Below are 26,899 nucleotides of genomic sequence, written 5' to 3'. Positions count from 1 at the left end.
AATGGCTGCCGGGACGTCTGGCTAGTGACATCCTTCGCTCCAGACCGCAACGTCAGGGACGTCACTCGTCAGACGTCCCGGCGGCCAGCGCTGCTCATTGAGCCTACCGGAGTAGCATTGATCTATGTAAGAAACCTATGGGCCCAGGCTGTTGGGGCCACCAAATGATATTACATATACAGAATGTCTGGTTAGGAGAAACAAATATAACGCACCCACAGGGAGTGGCGCCATTTTAATAAAATTTGTCAAAAACCTTAGATAACAGTCATACAGAATATATTAGAAAGCTTTTTTGATTTTCAGCCAATCAGAGAGCAGCAATACTGAAATAGAACTCCCAGGAGGTAACAGCGTGTCACACATGTGATGTCATAACCATTGTCCACCAAAGAGCAGCACTGAGCAGAAATAACACTGCTCCTGTTCATTCTCCATCAGTGAGGGGCCGGTGCTGGACACTGTGTAGGGACGCGGGAATGCAAAGTCATACACATGACTGTGACTGGTAAGTGTTACATTGTTGTGTCCAAAAGATCTTTAGTGCAGTTCCATGTGTATTTCTATGATAAACATGTAAATAATTTATCTTTTTTTTCTTATCTTAGATGCACTATCTCCAGGACATGGAGTAGCATTTCCGGACCTACAGCAAGACGTTGGATGAAGGCATAGCCCCAGAAATAACACTGGTCCTGTTCATCAGTGAGGGGCCGGTGCTGGACACTGTGTAGGGACACGGGAATGCAAAGTCATGCACATGACTGTGACTGGTAAGTGTTACATTGTTTTGTCCAAAAGGTCTTTATTGCAGTTCCATGTGTATTTCTATGATAAACATGTAAATAATCTATCTTTTTTTGTCCCCTATCTTAGATGCACTATTTCCAGGACATGGAGTAGCATTTCGGGACCTACAGCAAGACGTTGGATGACGGCACAGGCCTAGGAATCATGCACATACACAGAAACATTTGCCCAAATTATAGAGGTAACCTCCTTTAGTATGCCCAGAGGAAGGGCCATACAGTAGCCATGGATTCCCTACAGGTTTCCTCCCCTCTGGAGGTTTTTCCTGTCCTGAGTATTAGTTACTGTACGCTCTTTGTGAGTGATGGGAGGTTACAAAAAATCCCCTACACAAACATTTTAATAAATTATAAATAAAGTTCCCCTTTTTTTTAAACTGTTCTTTGACTTGTTCGACTCATTTATTTATTTCTGTGTGTGAAAATAGAGTTAGCAAAACATGGATGACCAAAGCTGCTCTCCTGCACGATCTGCATAATGTGGTGCAGAGAGAGGCAACTGGTGCTGGGTGGTGCAGTTTATGAGGCAAACGTAGAACACCCAGCAAGTTCCATGCACAAGCCTTTTTCTGATGAATGGGACTCATGCAGGGAACTTGCTAGGGGTCATACGGTTGCAAAGGATCAACTTTTGGGTACATGAACTGTCCCTTAAAGGGGTACTCCGCCTCTAGATATCTTATCCCCTATGTAAAGGATAGGGGATAAGATGTCTGATCAAGGGGATCCTGCTGCTGGGACCCCAGCAATCTCTATGCAGCAACCAAAATTCTAAATAGTATGTTTAGATCACTGGTTCCTGTGGCAGAATTCGTGACATCATGCCACACCTTCTTGTGACATCACACCACCTCCCATAGACATAAATGGAAAGGGCGTGGTGTGAGGTCACGACCCGCACCACGAGAACCCAGAGTTCTAAATATATTATTTGGAACGCCGGGTGCTGCATGAAGATCGCGGGGGTCCCAGTGATCAGTCATCTTTTGTCCTATCCTTAAGGTAGGGGATAAGATATCTAGGGGCGGAGTACCACTTTAAGGAATTAGAGAGTGTAGGCATGCCTTACTTTTTTTTTTTTTAAAGCCGAGGAACGTGCTCTCGATTCACCCAAAGTGCAAGAAAAAGTGCAAACGTGTTACACTAAAAAAACGTGCACAAAGGATGCGGTCTATCGCAAGCCCTTCTCCGATAGGAGAGAGGCCCCCCAACAAACCTTACCCTTCGCCTCCGGACCAAAAGGTACCTGCGACGTTCCAGGTTCAATGTCCCTTTTCGCCGAAGCTACTAGGGGACCACAAATGCTCCCGGCATCCCCCTTGGCGTTAGCCAAGGTATTTGCCCGCAGAGCCGATAACGGTAGGTACCCTGCCAAAGCAGTAGTACCCGGGGTGTTTGCAGGGAGGTGTGGAACCTAATGGCCACACACCTCCCCTAGACCGCCAGGAGGGACACCCAGAAGGGCTACCGCATCCTGACAAATCCTGTGAACACACAACACGCAAAAAGTGACACAGTGAGACAAAAAGAAATAAATAAGTGAATGTGTGCAGATATACTGCCCGGACATCCGGCCGGATCTATAAAAATTTCTCTGATCCTAGCCAGAAGGCCGGGAATCAAGAGGTGAGTGCCACAAGGTAGACTTGTGCACTAGAAAAAGTTTTGTTTCATTTCGTTTCGTTTTTTCGTTTTGGAAAAAAATTTTGGTTCGGCAATATTTTCGGTTTAGATTTTTCGGATACATTCGGTATTCGGGTATTCGGGTTGATTTTTTTCAGATACATTCGGTATTCGGGTACATTCGGTAAATTTTTTATTTTTTTTTTGGACTTTAGCGATCCTAAAAAAATATGGCCATACCTTTTTTATTAAAATTTTGTAGGGTACCATAAAAAAATCATAATAAAAAAGATACAGTAGTGATGGAAAAAATTGTATCTAACGAAATGTATCTTTTTTATTATGAAATGTTTATTCATTTTTAAACAGGGATCAATTTATGTGAGCGGGTAAAGCACTAAAAATGCAGCCGACAATAGTAAAAATGTAGTGTGTGCGTGTTTTTCACTTTTTTATAAAACATTTTTTAGGTAGTACTACTACTCTCAGCATGGAACACACTCTTCCATGATGGGAGTAGTAGTTACCTGTACTAATTGACAGATCGCAGGGGTCCCTTGCGATCCTCTTGTATAATGTATAGATGCGGCGGCTGCTCTTCTATGGTCCCCTGCACTCACGTATATATACACATATTCATATTTCCCGCAGAGCTGTGATTGGCCAAATGGTTCCAGCCAATCACAGCTCTCTGTGAGAAATAGGAATATGTGTATATATACGGCCGTGCAGGGGACCATAGGAGAACGGCCGCCGCATTCATACATTATACTGGAGGATCGCAGCGGCTGTCAGGATTGATACCCGCAGTGATCTTTCCTTTACTACAAGTACTACCACTCCCAACATGGAGTACACTCTGCTCCATGCTGGGAGCTGTAGTACCTGCATTAATAGACAGATCGCAGCGGGTGTCAGAAGTTACACTTGCTGCGATATGTCTATTAATGCAGGTACTACAGCTCCCAGCATGGAGCAGAGTGTACTCCATGTTGGGAGTGGTAGTACTTGTAGTAAGGAACAGATCCCAGGGATGTCACTTCTCATGACACCCGCTGCGATCCTCCTGATGTGAATGTCGGGATCAGCTGTTCTCAGGGCTACAGAGCCGGGAGAACAGCTGACGCTGAGCCGTAGGTATACATCGTATATCTACTGCCCAGCAAGAACTTACAGTGAGCCTGCAATGTGTATACAGTATACACATTGCTGGCTCACTTAACCCCTTGCTGAGCTGTGCGCTATGCGCAAGCCCAGCAAGGGAAGAGTTAACTTACACTGCTGGACAGTGTAGGTTAACCCTTTGGGCGGTATACACTATATACAGCTATCTATAGATAGCTGTATACAGTGTATACAGAAGACGAAGTCCAGCTTACTTCCCTCGAGTCCCGGGCAGGTCCGTGTAGCTCCGCCCCCTAGTGATGACGTCATTAGGGGGCGGAGCTACAGAAGGGAACAGGGCTAGTTTATCTGAAGCTCTGTTCACATTGTACGTTTTGTATAATGTGAACAGACCCTTCTGGCAGTGTCTACCCAGACAGGGAGACTCCAGCTGTTGCTAAACTACAACTACCAGCATGCCCAGACAGCCAAAGGCTGTCTGGGCATGCTGGGAGTTGTAGTTGTGCACCAATTGGTGGCTCCCTGTTTGGGTAGACATTGCATCATGGGTGCTCTCCCCAGCGGACAGCGCCAAAAATGTCATAACCAATTTTTTGTGTTTTTTTTCTTCTCGTTTCAGATCCGTGTATGCAGAGGATTACTGCGGATTCGATGGATTACGGTGGATTTTTTTTTTTTTTTCCTTTAATAAAATGGTTAACGAGGGCTGTGGGGGAGTGTTTTTTTTAAATAAAATAATTTTTCCAATGTGTTGTGTTTTTTTTTATTTTTATTGAATTTTCAGGGTTAGTAGTGGAAGCTGTCTTATTGACTGAATCCATTACTAGGCCAGGGCTTAGTGCTAACCCCCAATTATTACCCCGGTACCCACCGCCACAGGGGTGCCGGGAAGAGCCAGTACCAACAGGCCCGGAGCATCCAAAATGGTGCTCCTGGACCTAGGCGGTAACAGGCTGGCGTTATTTAGGCTGGGGAGGGCCAGTAACAATGGTCCTCGCCCACCCTGGTAACGTCAGGCTGTTGCTGTTTGGTTGGTATTGTGCTGAGAATGAAAATATGGGGAACCCTATGCGTTTTTTTTTTTATTTAAATAAAAAAAAATAAAAAATAAAAACGCATAGGGTTCCCCGTATTTTCATTCTCAGCACAATACCAACCAAACAGCAACAGCCTGACGTTACCAGTGTGGGCGAGGACCATTGTTACTGGCCCTCCCCAGCCTAAATAACGCCAGCCTGTTACCGCCTAGGCCCAGGAGCGCCATTTTTGACGCTCCGGGCCTGTTGGTACCGACTCTTCCCGGCACCCCTGTGGCGGTGGGTACCGGGGTAATAATTGGGGGTTAGCGCTAGCTGTTTTTGTGGCGAGCACTAAGCCCTGGCCTAGTAATGGATTCCGTCAATAAGACAGCTTCCACTACTAACCCTGAAAATCCAATAAAAAAAAAAAAAACACAACACATTGGAAAAATAATTTTATTTAAAAAAGCACTCCCCCACAGCCCTCGTTAACCATTTTATTAAAGGAAAAAAAAATAATCCGCCATAATCCATGGAATCCGCAGTAATCCTCTGCATACACGGATCTGAAACGAAAAAAAACACAAAAAAAATGGTTATGACATTTCTGGCGCTGTCTGCTGGGGAGAGCACCCATGATGCAATGTCTACCCAAACAGGGAGCCACCAATTGGTGCAAAACTACAACTCCCAGTATGCCCGGGACTCGAGGGAAGTAAGCTGGACTTCGTCTTCTGTATACAGCTATCTATAGATAGCTGTATATAGTGTATACCGCCCAAAGGGTTAACCTACACTGTCCAGCAGTGTAAGTTAACTCTTCCCTTGCTGGGCTTGCGCATAGTGCACAGCTCAGCAAGGGGTTAAGTGAGCCAGCAATGTGTATACTATATACACATTGCAGGCTCACTGTAAGTTTTTGCTGGGCAGTAGATATACGATGTATACCTACGGCTCAGCGTCAGCTGTTCTCCCGGCTCTGTAGCCCTGAGAACAGCTGATCCCGACATTCACATCAGGAGGATCGCAGCGGGTGTCAGGAGGAGTGACATCCCTGGGATCTGTCCCTTACTGCAGGTACTAATACTCCCAACATGGAGAACACTCTGCTCCATGCTGGGAGCTGTAGTACCTGCATTAATAGACATATCGCAGCAAGTGTAACTTCTGACACCCACTATGGGTATATATGGGTATATATACGTGAGTGCAGGGGACCATAGAAGAGCAGCCGCCGCATCTATACATTATACAAGAGGATCGCAAGGGACCCCTGCGATCTGTCAATTAGTACAGGTAACTACTACTCCCATCATGGAACAGTGTGTTCCATGCTGGGAGTAGTAGTACTACCTAAAAAATATTTTTTTTTAAAGTGAAAAACACGCACACACTACATTTTTACTATTGTCGGCTACATTTTTAGTGCTTTACCCGCTCACATAAATTGATCCCTGTTTAAAAATGAATAAACATTTCATAATAAAAATGATACATTTCGTTAGATACAATTTTTTTCATCACTACTGTATCTTTTTTATTATGATTTTTTTATGATACCCTACGAAATTTTAATAAAAAAAGGTATCTCCATAATTTTTTAGGATCGCTAAAGTCCAAAAAAAGAATAAAAAGATTTACCGAATGTTCTGGAAATAACGAATGTATTCGTTACTTTGCTATTCGTATTGTCGTGGCAATTCGGGAATGTTCAAAATATGTTTTCGTGCATTCGGATCGGTCCGAATGCACGAAAACGGTAAAATTCGGTAAATTAGACATTCGTGCCGAACCGAATTGCACATGTCTACCACAAGGTGAAGAGATTATGGTGCCCGTGCTTCAACTCAGTGAGCCTATCCTCCCAGTGAGCTTCGGCACCTCGGGGTCACCACTCCCCGAGGCACAAAAGTACCTCGGCTCTAGACCCTCTCAGCCTCATGGCGAGACCCGGAGGGAACAGGTCACATCGGGGCAGCCGTCGAGCTGATTCCTCAGAACCAGCCCCGGAAAGCCCTGGTACACCTGCATCCTTCATGCAGCACCCATCCCCACCAGCCCCATACCGGCGTCACCGTACACCGACATGAAAAACTGATAAGAACAGATACTACACTTGATCTTAGCCAAAAGGCCGAGAAGCGAACACCCAGCAAGTTCCATGCACAAGCCTTTTTCTGATGAATGGGACTCATGCAGGGAACTTGCTAGGGGTCATACGGTTGCAAAGGATCAACTTTTGGGTACATGAACTGTCCCTTAAAGGGGTACTCCGCCTCTAGATATCTTATCCCCTATGTAAAGGATAGGGGATAAGATGTCTGATCAAGGGGATCCTGCTGCTGGGACCCCAGCAATCTCCATGCAGTAACCAAAATTCTAAATAGTATGTTTAGATCACTGGTTCCTGTGGTGGGATTCGTGACATCATGCCACACCTTCTTGTGACATCACACCACCTCCCATAGACATAAATGGAAAGGGCGTGGCGTGAGGTCACGACCCGCACCACGAGAACCCAGAGTTCTAAATATATTATTCAGAACGCCGGGTGCTGCATGAAGATCACGGGGATCCCAGTGATCAGTCATCTTTTGTCCTATCTTTAAGGTAGGGGATAAGATATCTAGGGGCGGAGTACCACTTTAAGGAATTAGAGAGTGTAGGCATGCCTTACAAGCAGGTAGAAAAAGAACAGCTGGGAGAAATGACAGGACACGAAGCAATATTTGGCTGGGACCGATTTTGGGTTTGTTCTGGCCAATTAAAGGAGAACTATGGCAAAAATTTACTTATCCCCTATCCATGGGTTATGGGATAAGTAGCTGATCGTGGGGGGTCCCCCTGCAATACCTGGGATGAGACCCGTCGCTCAGTGAGAAGCGCGCGCTGCAGACGTCAAATCTCAATTTCCCTGGACCCCCTTCCTTCATGTCCACCACAGACGCCCCCAGACTGCTGTCTCTTACAGAGTTTTATGCCCAGAAATGGTTGGCTACTCACTTTGTCAGTAGATTCTCATCCTAAATATGAAGACAATCAGGGAAATGTACCTGTGGAGAGGAAATGTTGTCCAGTTGCTCTTCGCAACCAATCAGATCACTTCTTTTATTTTTCAGAGGTCTTCTCAAGAATGAAAGAAGCAATCTGATTGGTTGCTATGGGCAACCTGATGAAAACATATATTTTTTCTATAACAACTACAGTACTACAACTCCCATTGTAGTGTGTCTGTTCAACCTGTGCCTCCTCCAACCCTGCCCCTTAGGGGGGCACAGACGGACCACACTGGGGGTTGTAGTTCTTTCATTTTTACAGTTCCCCTATAACTCTGCAGCTATGGTAGAAGTATGAGGCTCAGCCTTAGAGTCAGTGTATCTGGCTGCTCCGGTGTTCTTCTATTTTACAGCCTGGACCCTGTTCTCCTCCACACTGGTCCCATCACTGGTCCGGTCAGATGGTTCTGGACTGGGGCTGAACGGTTGCTTGAGGGATTTAGTGGCAGATTTTTTTGGGACTTCAGTTGTTGGATGACCTCTCTTTTCAGTGGCTGCTGATATTGGTAGTGCAGAATTTACAGGTGTTACGTAAAAGGGGTACTCCGGGGGAAAACATTTTTTTATTTTATTTTTTTAAATCAACTGGTGCAAGAAAGTTAAACAGATTTGTAAATTACTTCTTAAAAATCTTAATCCTTACAGTACTTATCAGCTGCCGTATGCTATAGAGGAAGTTGTATAGTTCTTTTCGGTCTGACTACAGTGCTCTCTGTGAGTAGGAGCAAATCTCCATAGTAAACTTCTCCTAGTCCGGACAGTTCCTGACATGGACAGAGGTGTCAGCAGAGAGCACTGTGGTCAGACTGGAAAGAATTCCAAAAAGAAAATAACTTCCTCTGTAGAATACAATTAAACACAAAAAGGATAAACTGCACCAAATAGGTATATATTGTACTCTGTTTTTCATGATATGTACTAGGTGCTGTCACGATGCCGGCTGGCAGGTAGTGGATCCTCTGTGCCAGAGAGGGATTGGCGTGGACCGTGCTAGAGGATCGGTTCTAAGTCACTACTGGTTTTCACCAGAGCCCGCCGCAAAGCGGGATGGTCTTGCTGCGGCGGTAGTGACCAGGTCGTATCCCCTAGCAACGGCTCAACCTCTCTGGCTGCTGAAGATAGGCGCGGTACAAGGGAGTAGACAGAAGCAAGGTCGGACGTAGCAGAAGGTCGGGGCAGGCAGCAAGGATCGTAGTCAGGGGTAACGGCAGGAGGTCTGGAACACAGGCTAGGAACACACAAGGAAACGCTTTCACTGGCACTAAGGCAACAAGATCCGGCGAGGGAGTGAAGGGGAAGTGAGGTGATATAGGGAAGTGCACAGGTGTAACACTAATTGGAACCACTGCGCCAATCAGCGGCGCAGTGGCCCTTTAAATCGCAAAGACCCGGCGCGCGCGCGCCCTAGGGAGCGGGGCCGCGCGCGCCGGGACAGAACTGACGGAGAGCGAGTCAGGTACGGGAGCCGGGGTGCGCATCGCGAGCGGGCGCTACCCGCATCGCGAATCGCATCCCGGCCAGAGGCGGTATCGCAGCGCCCCGGGTCCGTGGAACCGACCGGAGCGCTGCAGTGAGAGGAGTGTAGCGAGCGCTCCGGGGAGGAGCGGGGACCCGGAGCGCTCGGCGTAACAGTACCCCCCCCCTTGGGTCTCCCCCTCTTCTTGGAGCCTGAGAACCTGAGGACCAGACTTTTGTCCAGGATATTGTCCTCAGGTTCCCAGGACCTCTCTTCTGGACCACAACCCTCCCAATCCACTAAAAAGAAGGTTTTCCCTCTGACCTTTTTAGATGCTAAAATTTCTTTGACGGAGAAGATGTCCGAGGAGCCGGAGACAGGAGTGGGGGGAACAGATTTGGGAGAGAAACGGTTAATGATAAGTGGTTTAAGAAGAGAAACATGAAAGGCATTAGGAATACGAAGAGAAGGAGGAAGAAGAAGTTTGTAAGAGACAGGATTAATCTGGCGCAAAATCTTGAAAGGACCAAGATAGCGTGGTCCCAACTTATAGCTAGGGACACGGAAGCGGACATATTTGGCGGAGAGCCATACCTTGTCTCCAGGGGAAAAAATGGGAGGAGCTCTTCTTTTCTTATCCGCGAATCTCTTCATGCGTGAAGAAGCCTGTAAGAGAGAATTTTGGGTCTCTCTCCATATGATGGAGAGATCACGAGAAATTTCATCCACAGCGGGCAGACCAGAGGGCAAGGGGGTAGGGAGGGGGGGAAGAGGGTGACGGCCGTACACCACGAAAAACGGGGATTTGGAGGAAGATTCAGAGATTCTGAAATTATACGAGAATTCGGCCCAAGGTAGAAGATCTGCCCAGTCATCCTGGCGGGAGGAAACAAAATGTCGTAAATAGTCACCCAAGATCTGGTTAATTCTTTCTACTTGTCCATTGGATTGAGGATGGTATGCAGAAGAAAAATTTAATTTAATCTTGAGTTGTTTACAGAGAGCCCTCCAGAATTTAGACACAAATTGGACGCCTCTATCCGAGACGATCTGCGTAGGCAACCCGTGAAGACGAAAAATGTGTACAAAAAATTGTTTAGCCAACTGAGGCGCTGAAGGAAGACCAGGAAGAGGGATGAAATGTGCCATTTTGGAGAATCGATCAACGACCACCCAAATAACAGTGTTGCCATGGGATGGGGGTAAGTCAGTAATAAAATCCATACCAATCAGAGACCAAGGTTGTTCGGGAACAGGCAGAGGAAGAAGAAAACCAGCGGGCTTCTGGCGAGGAGTCTTATCCCGGGCACAGATAGTGCAGGCTCGCACAAAGTCCACCACATCAGTCTCTAGAGTCGGCCACCAATAGAAGCGAGAGATGAGTTGCACAGATTTCTTGATGCCCGCATGACCTGCGAGATGGGAGGAGTGACCCCATTTGAGGATTCCGAGGCGTTGGCGTGGAGAAACAAAGGTCTTTCCTGGTGGAGTTTGCCTGATGGAGGCTGGAGAAGTGGAAATCAGGCAGTCAGGAGGAATGATGTGTTGAGGAGAGAGTTCAATTTCAGAAGCATCTGAGGAACGAGAGAGAGCATCGGCCCTAATGTTCTTATCAGCAGGCCGAAAGTGAATTTCAAAATTAAATCGGGCAAAGAACAGAGACCACCTGGCCTGACGAGGATTCAGCCGTTGGGCAGACTCGAGGTATGAGAGGTTCTTGTGATCGGTGTAAATAATAACTGGAAATCTTGATCCCTCCAGCAGATGCCTCCATTCCTCAAGTGCTAATTTAATGGCTAGAAGCTCTCGATCCCCGATGGAGTAGTTCCTCTCCGCCGGAGAGAAGGTCCTAGAAAAAAACCCACAAGTAACAGCATGCCCGGAAGAGTTTTTTTGTAGAAGGACAGCTCCAGCTCCCACTGAGGAGGCATCAACCTCCAATAGGAAGGGTTTAGATGGGTCAGGTCTGGAGAGCACGGGAGCCGAAGAGAAGGCGGACTTGAGTCGTTTAAAGGCGTCTTCCGCTTGAGGAGGCCAAGACTTGGGATCGGCATTTTTTTTGGTTAAAGCCACAATAGGAGCCACAATGGTAGAAAAATGTGGAATAAATTGCCTGTAATAATTGGCGAACCCCAAAAAACGTTGGATGGCACGGAGTCCGGAGGGGCGTGGCCAATCTAAGACGGCAGAGAGTTTATCTGGATCCATTTGTAGTCCCTGGCCAGAGACCAAGTATCCTAGAAAAGGAAGAGATTGGCATTCAAACAGACATTTCTCAATTTTAGCATAGAGTTGATTGTCACGAAGTCTCTGAAGAACCATACGGACATGCTGGCGGTGTTCTTCTAGATTGGCCGAAAAAATTAGGATATCATCAAGATATACAACAACACAGGAGTATAACAGATCACGAAAAATTTCATTAACAAAGTCTTGGAAGACAGCAGGGGCGTTGCACAGGCCAAAGGGCATGACCAGATACTCAAAGTGTCCATCTCTGGTGTTAAATGCTGTTTTCCACTCATCCCCCTTTCTGATGCGGATGAGGTTATAGGCGCCTCTTAAGTCCAATTTAGTAAAGATGTGGGCACCTTGGAGGCGATCAAAGAGTTCAGAGATGAGGGGTAAGGGGTAGCGGTTCTTAACCGTGATTTTATTAAGTCCGCGGTAGTCAATGCAAGGACGTAGAGAGCCATCTTTTTTGGACACAAAGAAAAATCCGGCTCCGGCAGGAGAGGAGGATTTACGGATAAAGCCCTTTTTTAGATTCTCCTGGACGTATTCAGACATGGCAAGAGTCTCTGGGGCAGAGAGAGGATAAATTCTGCCCCGGGGTGGAGTAGTGCCCGGGAGGAGGTCGATAGGACAATCATAAGGCCTGTGAGGAGGTAGAGTCTCCGCTTGTTTTTTGCAGAAAACATCCGCGAAGTCCATATAGGCCTTAGGGAGACCGGTTACTGGAGGAAGCACAGAGTTACGGCAAGGGTTACTGGGAACCGGTTTTAGACAGTCCTTGGAACAAGAGGGCCCCCAACTCTTGATCTCCCCAGTGGACCAATCCAGGGTTGGGGAATGAAGTTGAAGCCAGGGAAGTCCAAGGAGAATTTCCGAGGTGCAATTGGGGAGGACCAAAAGTTCAATCCTCTCGTGATGAGATCCGATGCTCATTAGAAGGGGCTCCGTGCGGAAACGTATGGAACAGTCCAATCTTTCATTGTTTATACAATTGATGTAAAGGGGTCTGGTGAGACTGGTCACTGGGATGTTGAACCTGTTGACGAGAGAGGCCAAAATAAAATTTCCTGCAGATCCAGAGTCTAAGAAGGCCACAGAAGAGAAGGAGAAGGCAGAGGCAGACATCCGCACAGGCACAGTAAGACGTGGAGAAGCAGAGTGGACATCAAGGATTGTCTCACCTTTGTGCGGAGTCAGGGTACGTCTTTCCAGGCGGGGAGGGCGGATAGGACAATCCCTCAGGAAGTGTTCGGTACTAGCACAGTACAGGCAGAGGTTCTCCATGCGGCGTCGTGTCCTCTCTTGAGATGTCAGGCGAGACCGGTCGACCTGCATAGCCTCCACGGCGGGAGGCACAGGAACAGATTGCAGGGAACCAGAGGAGAGAGGAGCCGAGGAGAAGAAACGCCTCGTGCGAACAGAGTCCATATCTTGGCGGAGCTCCTGACGCCTTTCGGAAAAACGCATGTCAATGCGAGTGGCTAGGTGAATAAGTTCATGAAGATTAGCAGGCATTTCTCGTGCGGCCAGAACATCTTTAATGTTGCTGGATAGGCCTTTTTTAAAGGTCGCGCAGAGGGCCTCATTGTTCCAGGATAATTCAGAAGCAAGAGTACGGAATTGTACGGCATACTCGCCAACGGAAGATTTACCCTGGACCAGGTTCAACAGGGCAGTCTCAGCAGAAGAGGCTCGGGCAGGTTCCTCAAAGACACTTCGAATTTCCGAGAAGAAGGAGTGTACAGAGGCAGTGACGGGGTCATTGCGGTCCCAGAGCGGTGTGGCCCAAGCTAGGGCTTTTCCAGACAGCAGGCTGACTACGAAAGCCACCTTAGACCTTTCAGTGGGGAACTGGTCCGACATCATCTCCAAGTGTAATGAACATTGGGAAAGGAAGCCACGGCAAAGCTTAGAGTCCCCATCAAATTTATCCGGCAAGGATAGTCGTAGTCCAGAAGCGGCCACTCGCTGCGGAGGAGGTACAGGAGCTGGCGGAGGAGATGGTTGCTGGAGCTGTGGTAGTAACTGTTGTAGCATAACAGTCAGTTGAGACAGCTGTTGGCCTTGTTGCGCAATCTGTTGTGACTGCTGGGCGACCACCGTGGTGAGGTCAGCGACAACTGGCAGAGGAACTTCAGCGGGATCCATGGCCGGATCTACTGTCACGATGCCGGCTGGCAGGTAGTGGATCCTCTGTGCCAGAGAGGGATTGGCGTGGACCGTGCTAGAGGATCGGTTCTAAGTCACTACTGGTTTTCACCAGAGCCCGCCGCAAAGCGGGATGGTCTTGCTGCGGCGGTAGTGACCAGGTCGTATCCCCTAGCAACGGCTCAACCTCTCTGGCTGCTGAAGATAGGCGCGGTACAAGGGAGTAGACAGAAGCAAGGTCGGACGTAGCAGAAGGTCGGGGCAGGCAGCAAGGATCGTAGTCAGGGGTAACGGCAGGAGGTCTGGAACACAGGCTAGGAACACACAAGGAAACGCTTTCACTGGCACTAAGGCAACAAGATCCGGCGAGGGAGTGAAGGGGAAGTGAGGTGATATAGGGAAGTGCACAGGTGTAACACTAATTGGAACCACTGCGCCAATCAGCGGCGCAGTGGCCCTTTAAATCGCAAAGACCCGGCGCGCGCGCGCCCTAGGGAGCGGGGCCGCGCGCGCCGGGACAGAACTGACGGAGAGCGAGTCAGGTACGGGAGCCGGGGTGCGCATCGCGAGCGGGCGCTACCCGCATCGCGAATCGCATCCCGGCCAGAGGCGGTATCGCAGCGCCCCGGGTCCGTGGAACCGACCGGAGCGCTGCAGTGAGAGGAGTGTAGCGAGCGCTCCGGGGAGGAGCGGGGACCCGGAGCGCTCGGCGTAACAGGTGCAAGGGGTCTATAAGTCGTAAATCAGTATAGCTCCATAAACTATTTTATACAAAGAAAGAGAAAAAACTCAAACAAAGAGCAATTGCTACTGATAAATATGCAAAATTTTATTATTATATCCAAAATGTTAAAAAGCGTCACACATATGTGACTAATTTCAATAAGGATAAAATACCAGGTGTGTATGTATAAAGCAATACAAAATGAGATGTCTCAGATACAACCAGAAAACACGTAGGTGGATCAGGTACAGTAGAAGTAAAAATCACAATGGATGTATATATAGTGAGGTCAGCAAATGATGTAATATGGCTCCTATTCAAAAAGAAGTAACCAGGGATCCAGAAAGGGCCCCAGTAGTAATGAGAAGCTAACTGCTATATCACATGATTGGTATAGAGAATGGGCCCAAAGTATAACAATAATGATTAGTGAAAAAAACCTCACTTACCCATAATGGAAGCCTGTAACCACCGTCCCAACGTGCGTTTCGTCACCCGACTTTCTCAAGGGACGCTACCCGACTATGTATGTGGCTCCCTTTTATACTGTGTTTGTTATGGATATTGTGCGCCGATTTGTGCCGTGCGGCGCATGCGCAGGGTCCCGACCCGGATGGAATCGGCGCTCACCGCCGCGTCACAGCCAATACCCGCAGGTCACGAAAGCATCACTTCCGGACCTGCGCGCACGGCCTATTGACGCCCGGGGAGTCCGTGCCAGGAAAAGGGCCCCGCGCATGCGCACAATCAGAAATCGGCGCCTTGCATTAGAAATTGCACAAAGTCAATAGACAATATGTATATAACCCTGTCTGCACCTATACTTAGCAATATAACCAAACGAGCCTTATGACATCAATATCCTGACATCAATATAGCCTCACATAGCAACTAGTGTTGAGCGGCATAGGCCATATTCGAATTCGCGAATATTCGCGAATATATGGACGAATATTCGTCATATATTCGCGAATATTCGCATATTCGTTATAGTCTCGTTTTATTTTCGCATATGCGAATATTCACATATGCGAAAATTAGCATATGTGAAATATCAGCAAATACAAAACGAATGCACGCGAAACTTCGCATATGCGAAAAGTAGCATATGCGAATTTTCGTATATGCGAATTTTCGTACGCCAGTCTCACACAGTAGTATTACAGCCTTCTTTACACCACACAAGCTGGAAGCAGAGAGGGGTGATCACTGTGATGTGTACTGTGAAGAAAAAAAAAACAAAAAAAAAAAACGAATATTCGTAATTACGAATATATAGCGCTATATTCGCGAAATTCGCGAATTCGCGAATATGCGATATTCGCGAATAATATTCGAATTGCGAATATTCGCGAGCAACACTAATAGCAACCAATAACATGCGTCATGATATACATATAGACGAATGTACTTATAATGACAAACAGCAACTCATAAGGTATAGATGGGAAAATAATTACAGCGTTAATTTAAATGATGAATAAAGGTGCTCAATCTATATGCACTTATTGGTTATAGGCCCCTGCATATAGCCACACGTGGTTGCTATTTAAAAGTGTATACACTTGGGGAATTAGCATAATAATAATAAAAAGCATCAAGTGTAAATGGAGTGTACTCATTACCATGATCATAACAGTAAGTGTGATATATGAAAGATTAAGAATTAAAAATTATTGGTAAAGTGTATGAGAATAGATAAAAAATACTAAAATAAGTAAATAATAAAAAATCGATATAGTGAATATATATATGGAATATATATGTATACAAATAAATATATACATTTTGTGAAGTTAAAGTGACACTGGTGATGGTGTGTAAATAGTGATAATAATAATAATGTGACCCTCAATTTAATATAAAAATAATTGTGAATAAATAAAAATAATATTAGGACCATCTTAGGGATGGTAACAACTAAAAAGTGTGAAATAATAACAAAAAGTGAGGAGTGTACTTAAAAACAAACAAATTATTCCTGTAAATAAAGTGACAATGAAAGTAGCCATGTATGGTGTAGCAGGGAATTATTCAATAACCTATATAGTAACAGCATGTACACTGTATATCAAAGGCGCTAATTATATTGCATAAATACAAAGTATCTCCTAGTAGCTATATAGGTATATTCCTCAATTAGTATATAGATAAGTCAAAAGATAGATATCAAAAAATAATAAACAATGTTAGCAAAATCATAATAACAACTAGAATAGCATTATATAATAATACTATTTATTGGCTTCATCTTTCACCAACGTATAGTGCTTCATGAAGTAGGTGCATCAGCTGTTGTGCGAGGTATAAAGGGAGCTGACTGATGTTACTGGAAAAAATTCCCAACTGTTAAAATCTTAGAAAAAGAAAAGATAGCATTAAAATCAAGCCAAATATTGGTACAGAGACAAGAGGATCCTACAAAAATGGTGCAAAACTAAGTTGTTCGTTTAAACCATTGGGCACCATTGTGCCCAATTTAACTATCCATCTGGCTTCTTTTTGAGCCAGGAGTTTTTTATAGTTGCCCCCTCTGATGTTCATATTCAATCTTTCTATCCCTTTAATTTTCAAGGTCATTGGATCTGAATTATGGGATACCTTAAAGTGCCTAGGGAGCGTTTTCAGATGCGTAACATCATCCTCTTCTTTTGTTGCCAGTATATCTCGTACATGTTCCCTTGTTCTTATACGTAATTCTCTGGACGTAAGTCTAATATAAATTTTTGAACAGCCACATGTGGCATAATAGATCACAAAGGTACTGGTGCACGAGATATACTGGCGAATTTGATAGCGACGAGAACCATCTGCAGACAGGAAATCTGTGGCTCGCTGTATGTTTGTACAGGCTCGGCAGGAGCCACAGGGATAACATCCAACTCTGGGTCCTTTTGACCCAAAAAGATTGGGGGTATTAGCTATATAGTGACTTCTAACCAACATGTCGCGTAAGTTGCGACTACGTCTAGCTGTCATTTGGACCCGGGGGGGGAAAGTCGCTGCCACTAAAGAATCTGTCTGTAAGATAGCCCAATTTTTTTGAATACAAGATCTCATTTGTTCCCACCTACAATTATATGTAGAGATAAATCTCACATTGTCACTTTGTTTATTTGTGACCTTTTTCCTACCTTGTAAGAGGTCCTCTCTATGTACATGTTGAGCTTTCTGATAGGCCTTTTTGAGAGATCGTCTGCTGTAACCACGCTGGAGGAAACGTTCCGTAAGTATTGCACTTTGTTTCTTGAAATCATCATCCGAGGAGCAAATTCTACGTATTCTCAGGAATTGTCCTGTTGGTATGGCTTTGATAGTTGATGGAGTGTGTGAGGAGGCTGCATGCAAAAGAAGGTTGGTGGCAGTGGGCTTACGGTATACGTCTGTTGACAGAGAACCATGGGTGTTACATTTTATAAGTATATCCAAAAATTCTATGCATTCTCTACTTGTCTTATAGGTAAGTTTCACATTAATATTGTTAGTGTTGAGTATTGTCATGAAGTCCTTCAATTGGGAAGCCGACCCCTGCCAAACGAAGAGAATATCATCGATATATCTAATCCAGCACTGCACATGGGAGCCCGCCTCCGCCCCTCCGCACTGAAACAAACCCCTCTCCCAGTACCCTAGGAAGAGGTTTGCGTACGAAGGGGCGCAGGCGGCCCCCATGGCAGTGCCGCGTTTCTGAAGGTAAAATTGGTTTTTAAACGTAAAGAAATTATGAGTTAAAACAAACTCCAATAATTCGAGGATTAATTGGCAGGTGTCGGCATCCCACGGACCAGAGTCTAGATAAAATTTGATAGCCCTCAAGCCGTCCACATGGTCTATGCATGTATAAAGACTCTCTACATCTGCAGTTACCAGACACATATCTGGTTCCAAGGAGATTCCATCAATCCGTGCCAGGGCTCCCGTCGTGTCTTTGATGAAAGAGGGTAAACATTCTACTAGCGGTTGTAAATAGTAGTCAATAAATTTACATATAGGATCGCATATACCATCAATGCCTGACACGATCGGGCGCCCCGGAGGATTGAGGGGATCCTTGTGTATTTTAGGAATTATATAAAAGGTAGGGGTTTGAGGATATGGTAACATCAAACCACTATGTGTTTTTTTGTCAATGATGCCGGATTTGAAAGCCGAATCAAGTATCTGGCCAAGCCTTATAGAGAACTGGGTAATGGGGTTAGAGGTTAATTTAGCATATGTGTCCTTATCCTTTAATTGTCTGAATACCTCACGTTCATATTTACTGATGGGCCACACTACCACGTTTCCCCCCTTATCTGCTGGTTTAAATACTACATCTTTCAATTCCATAAGTTCATTTAAAGCTCCTCTCTGTTTTTTGGTTAGATTGTCCTGGACAACTATGGATGATATCTGTTTGAGGTCCTCACTTGACGCTTTAGTGAAGACCTCGATGGCTGGACATAATGACAAGGGAGGAAACGTGGTAGATTTCGTAGGCACTACGTATGATGGCTTACCTTGTTCTCCCCCCTGCTCTGCCAGAAGCTCCTCCAAAATTTGGATCGCTTCTCTTTCCTCTGGGGTAGAAAGTAATTGATCCCTCTTTGCATGCAGTCTCCTCAATAGTAATTTGCATGAAAATAAATTTAGGTCCTTTAAAGCTGTAAAATAATCAAAACTATTAGTTGGTGAGAAATTAAGACCTTTACTTAGTATGTACTGTTGCTCCTCGGAGAGAATATGGGTAGAAAGGTTAATTAGCTCATTATTTTTTGTTTTTTTGCCCCTTGTGGTTGGTGGGGACATTTTCCTTTTTTCCCTGCGTAGTTCAGCAGCCCGATGTTGGGGGTTATGTTGTCTGTAGTTGGTTTTGACTCTAGGTCTTATATCCACAGAACTCTGTGACTCGTCAGTTGACGACAGAGAGACAACAGATGATGATCTTGACCTCAGTGGTATTTGTGTTCTATCTCTAACTTGTCGCCATCTATATACTCTATTTTGTTGTACATCCATGTTATCTCTTTGATATTTTTTCTTTTTCATGGCACTAATTTCAGTTTCCCATTTGAGATATTGTTGTTCTAATTCGATGTTAACTTTCTCTAATTCAGCCGAAGATAGGTTCTTTTTAATGTCGTTTTGGAGTACTTCTATTTCTTTCTCCAAGTCATTCAATGAGGATGAGTTAGCGAGTACCAGGAGTTTCATGAACCCTCTAGAGCATTTGTTGGCATGTTCCTCCCATTTGTTCTTAAAGATCGGGTCATCCACTGGGTAGGACGGGAACACCTGGACTCTCAGTCCTCGAGGGATAATACCTTTAGAAAGATAGTTCTCTAGAAAATTTTTGTTCCACCATAATTTCGTTCTCTTATACAGCAGGTTTTTCAACTTTATAATTTGTTTTTGTACATTCTGACCATTTGCGTTTAAAATCACAGGGTTGTCACTGAACACCTCATTAATCTGAGTGAGCCACACCAACTCACGTGCTTTAAAATCCATCTCTGACCCAACTTTTTCAGCTGTGGAAACCACAGAATAAAAGGTAATTAAACACAAAAAGGATAAACTGCACCAAATAGGTATATATTGTACTCTGTTTTTCATGATATGTACTAGGTGCAAGGGGTCTATAAGTCGTAAATCAGTATAGCTCCATAAACTATTTTATACAAGAAAGAGAAAAAACTCAAACAAAGAGCAATTGCTACTGATAAATATGCAACATTTTATTATTATATCCAAAATGTTAAAAAGCGTCACACATATGTGACTAATTTCAATAAGGATAAAATACCAGGTGTGTATGTATAAAGCAATACAAAATGAGATGTCTCAGATACAACCAGAAAACACGTAGGTGGATCAGGTACAGTAGAAGTAAAAATCACAATGGATGTATATATAGTGAGGTCAGCAAATTATGTAATATGGCTCCTATTCAAAAAGAAGTAACAGGGGTCCAGAAAGGGCCCCAGTAGTAATGAGAAGCTAACTGCTATATCACATGATTGGTATAGAGAATGGGCCCAAAGTATAACAATAATGATTAGTGAAAAAAACCTCACTTACCCATAATGGAAGCCTGTAACCACCGTCCCAACGTGCGTTTCGTCACCCGACGTCCACTTACCCGTCACTTGCTTCTGAAGAGGACGGCTCCCGGGATGGTATGGAAGCCGGTAAGTTGATCTGGAGGGCTACAGTCTGAGACTGTGGTCTCTAACTGTAGCCCTCCAGATGTTGCAAAACTACAACTCCCAGCATGCCCAGACAGCTGGAGGCACACTGGTTGGAAAATACTGAGTTAGGTAACAGAACCTAACTGAAGGTTTTCCAACCAGTGTGCCTCTATACAGTGGTCTCTAAACTATATCCCTCCAGATCTTGCAAAACTACAACTCCTAGTATGCCCACATAGCTGTTTGTTGTCTGGGCATGCTGGGAGTTGTAGTTTTGCAACATCTAGAGGTCCACAGTTTGGAGATCACTGTGCAGTGATTTAAAAACTGTAGCTCTCCAGATGTTGCAAAACTGCAATTCCCAGCATGCCCAGAAAGCAAACAGCTGTCTCGGCATGCTGGGAATTGTAGTTGGGTATCTCAAGCTGTTGCATAACTACATCTCCCAGCATGCCCTTCGGTGATTAGTACATTCTGGGAGTTGTAGTTTTGCAACAGCTGGAGGCACACTGGTTGGAAAATACTGAGTTAGGTAACAGAACCTAACTGAAGGTTTTCCAACCAGTGTGCCTCCAGCTGTTGCAAAAGTACAACTCCCAGCATGCACGGTCTGTCAGTACATGCTGGGAGTTGTAGTTTTGAAACAGCTGGAGGTTTGCCCCCCATGTGAATGTACAGGGTACATTCACACGGAAAGGTTTACAGTAAATTTCCTAGTTCAAGTTTGGGCTGCGGCAAATTTTTCCCTGCAGCGCAAACTCCTAGCGGGAAATTCACCGTAGCACGCCAGTGTGAATGTACCCTAAAAACACTACAACACACTACACTAATACATAATAAAGGGTAAAACACTACATATACACCCCTTACACTGCCCCCCCCCCCCCCCCAATAAAAAATGTAAAACGTCTTGTACGGCAGGGTTTCCAAAACGGAGCCTCCAGCTGTTGCAAAACAACAACTCCCAGCATTTCTGGACAGCCACTGACTGTCCAGGCATGCTGGGAGTTTAGCAACAGCTGGAGGCACCCTGTTTGGGAATCACTGGCGTAGAATACCCCTATGTTCACCCCTGTGCAATCCCTAATTTAGTCCTCAAATGCGCATGGCGCTCTCTCACTTCGGAGCCCTGTCGTATTTCAAGGAAACAGTTTAGGGCCACATATGGGGTATCTCCGTACTCGGGAGAAATTGCACTACAAATTTTGGGGGTCTTTTTTTCCTTTTACCGCTTGTGAAAGGGAAAAGTTGGGGGCTACACCAGCCTGTTAGTGTAAAAAAAAATAAAAAAATTTACACTAACATGCTGGTGTTGCCCCATACTTTTTATTTCCACAAGCGGTAAAAGGAAAATAAGACCCCCAAAAGTTGTAACGCAATTTCTCCTGAGTACGGAAATACCCCAGATGTGAGCGTAAAATGCTCTGCGGGCTCACAACAAGGCTCAGGAATGAGAGCGCACCATGTACATTTGAGGCCTAAATTGGTGATTTGCACAGGGGTGGCTGATTGTACAGCGGTTCTGACAAACGCAAAAAAAGAAATACCCACATGTGACCCTATTTTGGAAACTACACCCCTCACCGAACTTGACAAGGGGTATAATGAGCCTGAACACCCAACAGGTGTTTGACGAATTTTCATTAAAGTTGGATGGGAAAATGAAAAAATATATATTTTTTCACTAAAATGCTGGTGTTACCCTAAATTTTTCATTTTCACAAGGGAAAATAGGAAAAAAAGCCCCCCCCCAAATTTGTAACCCCATCTCTTCTGAGAAAGAACATACCCCATATGTGAATTTAAAGTGCTCTGCGGGCTAACTACAATGCTCAGAAGAGAAGGAGCGCCATTGGGATTTTGTAGAGAAAATTTGTTCGGAATTGAAGGCCATATGTGTTTACAAAGCCCCCATAGTGCCAGAACAATGGACCCACGACACATGTGACCCCATTTTGGAAACTACACCCCTCACATAATGTAATAATGGGGACATTGAGAATTTACGCCCCACAGGTGTCTGACAGATTTTTGGAACAGTGGTCCGTAAAAATGAAAAATTAAATTTTTCATTTGAACAGCCCACTGTTCCAAAGATCTGTGGGGTGTAAATACTCACTGCACTCCTTATTAAATTCTGTGAGGGGTGTAGTTTCCAAAATGGGGTCACATGTGGGGGGGGTTCAATGTTCTGGCACCACGGGGGGTTTGTAAACGCACATGGCCCTGACCATTCCAAACTAATTCACTTTCCAAAAGCTCAATGGCGCTCCTCCTCTTCTGAGCATTGTAGTTCACCAGAACTTTCACAGAAAGAAAGCCGTTCACTGCGGCATCTTGGTCATTAGATCGGTCAGCCTGGTCCCAGCCGGAGTGGTTGTGGTGCAAAACTGTGCAGCTAGGAAAAAACCGCCAGTAAGTGCCCGCTGCATTCACCAGCACAGAAAGCCATATATGCCAGCAGAAAGCCGCCACATAAATGCTGCACGTGCTGTATGCCGCAACTATGCAAATATATCTAGCACATCCTGCAGTCTGTTCACACCTATTGTGAAAACATTCATTTCAGCTGGGATTACACTTGGCGTGTTTGTCATAAAAAACACCATGCTCGCTGCGGGCACATGTTAGGTTGGAATCAATAGGGTAATATGAAACACCAGACACTAATGGGGGTTTCTTCATCCTTTTATGGTGTTTTTTGGCCATCAAATCTGTGGGATGCCGAGAGCATGTTTTTTTTTTTTTTGGGGGGGGGGGTATTTTCTCACAATTTTTTTTTATAGAAATCCTTCAGTCAAATGAAGAAAGAATCACATGACTTGAAATGAGAAAAGCCAGAGGGAAAAAAAACACCAAAGAAAAAACACTTCCTATAATAATAATAATAATGATGATGATGATGATGATGATGATGATGATGATGATGATGATGATGACAATAATAATTATAATACACATTGGGACAGATGTATAAAAACCTGTGCAGAGGTCAAGTGGACCAGTTGCCCATAGCAACCAATCAGATCGCTTCTTTCACTTTTCAGAGGCCTTTTTAAAAAAGAAAGAAACTACCTGATTGGTTGCTATGGGCAACTGGTCCAGTTTCCCTCATCCCTGGTTTTGATAAATCTCTAAGACAACCCCTCCCCCTCCCCCCCCCCCACCCCAGTGCTTTTAGCAAAAATAACACAAAGATAGCTGAGAAAAGAAATGAGGGGGAAGATTTTGATGTTTGTTTGTTTTTTGCAAAAAGAAAAAAAAACATCAAACAAGAATTGTGTTTGTTCCTAGGCTTAGGCTGTGATTAAAAACAACATATAAATGGTGTTTTTCAAAGCCCACATTGCTTTATTTCTGGTGCCTTTCCCCCCCTTTCGACAGACGTCTGTCCAGCTATTGCAAAGCTACAACTCCCAGCATGCCCTGACAGCCGAAGGCTGAGAGTTGTAGTTTTGCAACAGGTGGGCAGCCACAGGGGATCGGTTTTGCAGTATGTCAATCTAGGGCCATGGTGTCTGATCTTGAACTGGCAGCAGGAGCCACGACCACTTTAAATCAATGGCTGCTGGGACGTCTGACTAGTGACATCCTTCGCTCCAGACCGCAACGTCAGGGACGTCACTCGTCAGACGTCCCGGCGGCCAGCGCTGCTCATTGAGCCTACCGGAGTAGCATTGATCTATGTAAGAAACCTATGGGCCCAGGCTGTTGGGGCCACCAAATGATATTACATATACAGAATGTCTGGTTAGGAGAAACAAATATAACGCACCCACAGGGAGTGGCGCCATTTTAATAAAAATTGTCAAAAACCTTAGATAACAGTCATACAGAATATATTAGAAAGCTTTTTTGATTTTCAGCCAATCAGAGAGCAGCACTACTGAAATAGAACTCCCAGGAGGTAACAGCGTGTCACACATGTGATGTCATAACCATTGTCCACCAAAGGGCAGCACTGAGCAGAAATAACACGGCTCCTGTTCATTCTCCATCAGTGAGGGGCCGGTGCTGGACACTGTGTAGGGACGCGGGAATGCAAAGTCATACACATGACTGTGACTGGTAAGTGTTACATTGTTGTGTCCAAAAGGTCTTTAGTGCAGTTCCATGTGTATTTCTATGATAAACATGTAAATGATTTATCTTTTTTTTCTTATCTTAGATGCACTATCTCCAGGACATGGAGTAGCATTTCCGGACCTACAGCAAGACGTTGGATGAAGGCATAGCCCCAGAAATAACACTGGTCCTGTTCATCAGTGAGGGGCCGGTGCTGGACATTGTGTAGGGACACGGGAATGCAAAGTCATGCACATGACTGTGACTGGTAAGTGTTACATTGTTTTGTCCAAAAGGTCTTTAGTGCAGTTCCATGTGTATTTCTATGATAAACATGTAAATAATCTATCTTTTTTTGTCCCCTATCTTAGATGCACTATTTCCAGGACATGGAGTAGCATTTCGGGACCTACAGCAAGACGTTGGATGAAGGCACAGGCCTAGGAATCATGCACATACACAGAAACATTTGCCCAAATTCTAGAGGTAACCTCCTTTAGTATGCCCAGAGGAAGGGCCATACAGTAGCCATGGATTCCCTACAGGTTTCCTCCCCTCTGGAGGTTTTTCCTGTCCTGAGTATTAGTTACTGTACGCTCTTTGTGAGTGATGGGAGGTTACAAAAAGTCCCCTACACAAACATTTTAATAAATAATAAATAAAGTTCCCCTTTTTTTAAACTGTTCTTTGACTTGTTCGACTCATTTATTTATTTCTGTGTGTGAAAATAGAGTTAGCAAAACATGGATGACCAAAGTTGCTCTCCTGCACGATCTGCATAATGCGGTGCGGAGAGAGGCAACTGGTGCTGGGTGGTGCAGTTTATGAGGCAAACGTAGAACACCCAGCAAGTTCCATGCACAAGCCTTTTTCTGATGAATGGGACTCATGCAGGGAACTTGCTAGGGGTCATACGGTTGCAAAGGATCAACTTTTGGGTACATGAACTGTCCCTTAAAGGGGTACTCCGCCTCTAGATATCTTATCCCCTATGTAAAGGATAGGGGATAAGATGTCTGATCAAGGGGATCCTGCTGCTGGGACCCCAGCAATCTCTATGCAGCAACCAAAATTCTAAATAGTATGTTTAGATCACTGGTTCCTGTGGTGGGATTCGTGACATCATGCCACACCTTCTTGTGACATCACACCACCTCCCATAGACATAAATGGAAAGGGCGTGGCGGGAGGTCACGACCCGCACCACGAGAACCCAGAGTTCTAAATATATTATTTGGAACGCCGGGTGCTGCATGAAGATTGCGGGGGTCCCAGTGATCAGTCATTTTTGTCCTATCCTTAAGGTAGGGGATAAGATATCTAGGGGCGGAGTACCACTTTAAGGAATTAGAGAGTGTAGGCATGCCTTACAAGCAGGTAGAAAAAGAACAGCTGGGAGAAATGACAGGACACAAAGCAATGTTTGGCTGGGACTGATTTTGGGTGTGTTCTGGCCAATTAAAGGAGAACTATGGCAAAAATTAACTTATCACCCTATCCATGGGTTATGGGATAAGTAGCTGATCGTGGGGGGTCCCCCTGCAATACCTGGGATGAGACCCGTCGCTCAGTGAGAAGTGCTCGCTGCAGACGTCAAATCTCAATTTCCCTGGATCCCCCCCTTCCTTCATGTCCACCACAGACGCCCCCAGACTGCTGTCTCTTACAGAGTTTTATGCCCAGAAATGGTTGGCTACTCACTTTGTCAGTAGATTCTCATCCTAAATATGAAGACAATCGGGGAAATGTACCTGTGGAGAGGAAATGTTGTCCAGTTGCTCTTAGCAACCAATCAGATCACTTCTTTTATTTTTCAGAGGTCTTCTCAAGAATGAAAGAAGCAATCTGATTGGTTGCTATGGGCAACCTGATGAAAACATTTTTTTTTTCTTTAACAACTACAGTACTACAACTCCCATTGTAGTGTGTCTGTTCAACCTGTGCCTCCTCCAACCCTGACACTTAGGGGGGCACAGACTGGCCACACTGGAGGTTGTAGTACTTTCATTTTTACAGTTCCCCTATAACTCTGCAGCTTCGGTAGAAGTATGAGGCTCAGCCTTAGAGTCAGTGTATCTGGCTGCTCCGGTGTTCTTCTATTTTACAGCCTGGACCCTTGACTAGGGGATATTATAGCTGCTAAAACCTACCATCCACCAACCCCCAAAAGCCCCCTTTGTAACGAGGAATCCCTTACCTTAAACATGACAGACACAGTGTTGGTGGTAACAAGGCCACAGCAGCCCCTTTATTAAATATCAAACAATAAAACATTGTAAGGCAACCTTGTATGAACATCATACATAACATTGAATAAAACATTCTTTTTTTTTTTCAAAGTAAAGTTTTATTAAGGTTTTCAACATACAAGGTAAAATGAAAATTACAACATGAGAAGTGTCTACACTGGTCAGGCAACAAAGCCCACATGGCTCAAGTAAACAAGGAGTTTGGGTCACTCAGCGAAGT

At 45.0% G+C, this 26,899-nt stretch overlaps 1 protein-coding gene, 1 long non-coding RNA gene and 1 other non-coding gene across 3 annotated transcripts; 1 reads left to right on the top strand and 2 right to left on the bottom strand.

Moving 5' to 3' along the window:
* Positions 1-370: 370 nt before the first annotated feature.
* On the top strand, positions 371-1,170 carry LOC130368187 (uncharacterized). The gene is made up of 3 exons (XR_008892333.1): positions 371-508; positions 609-773; positions 877-1,170. It is a non-coding gene; the product is annotated as an uncharacterized LOC130368187 (long non-coding RNA).
* Positions 1,171-6,534: 5,364 nt separating this feature from the next.
* Positions 6,535-6,722, bottom strand: LOC130267866 (U2 spliceosomal RNA). The gene has a single exon (XR_008843313.1). It is a non-coding gene; the product is annotated as a U2 spliceosomal RNA (small nuclear RNA).
* A 9,761-nt stretch (positions 6,723-16,483) lies between these two features.
* On the bottom strand, positions 16,484-26,194 carry LOC130367380 (uncharacterized). Its single transcript, XM_056569796.1, has 4 exons — positions 26,132-26,194; positions 18,695-19,705; positions 17,330-17,578; positions 16,484-16,551 (listed from the first exon to the last, which is right to left on the bottom strand). Exons 2-4 carry the CDS (start codon positions 19,683-19,685, stop codon positions 16,484-16,486), a joined length of 1,308 nt encoding a protein of 435 aa, XP_056425771.1. The 5' UTR covers positions 19,686-19,705; positions 26,132-26,194.
* Between the last annotated feature and the right edge of the window lie 705 nt (positions 26,195-26,899).

This window comes from Hyla sarda, chromosome 4 (genome assembly GCF_029499605.1).
Source record: "Hyla sarda isolate aHylSar1 chromosome 4, aHylSar1.hap1, whole genome shotgun sequence".
Classification (NCBI taxonomy): domain Eukaryota; kingdom Metazoa; phylum Chordata; class Amphibia; order Anura; family Hylidae; genus Hyla; species Hyla sarda.
The sequence above is the reverse complement of the archived record's forward strand: the minus strand, read 5'-3'. Positions and strand labels throughout refer to the sequence as shown.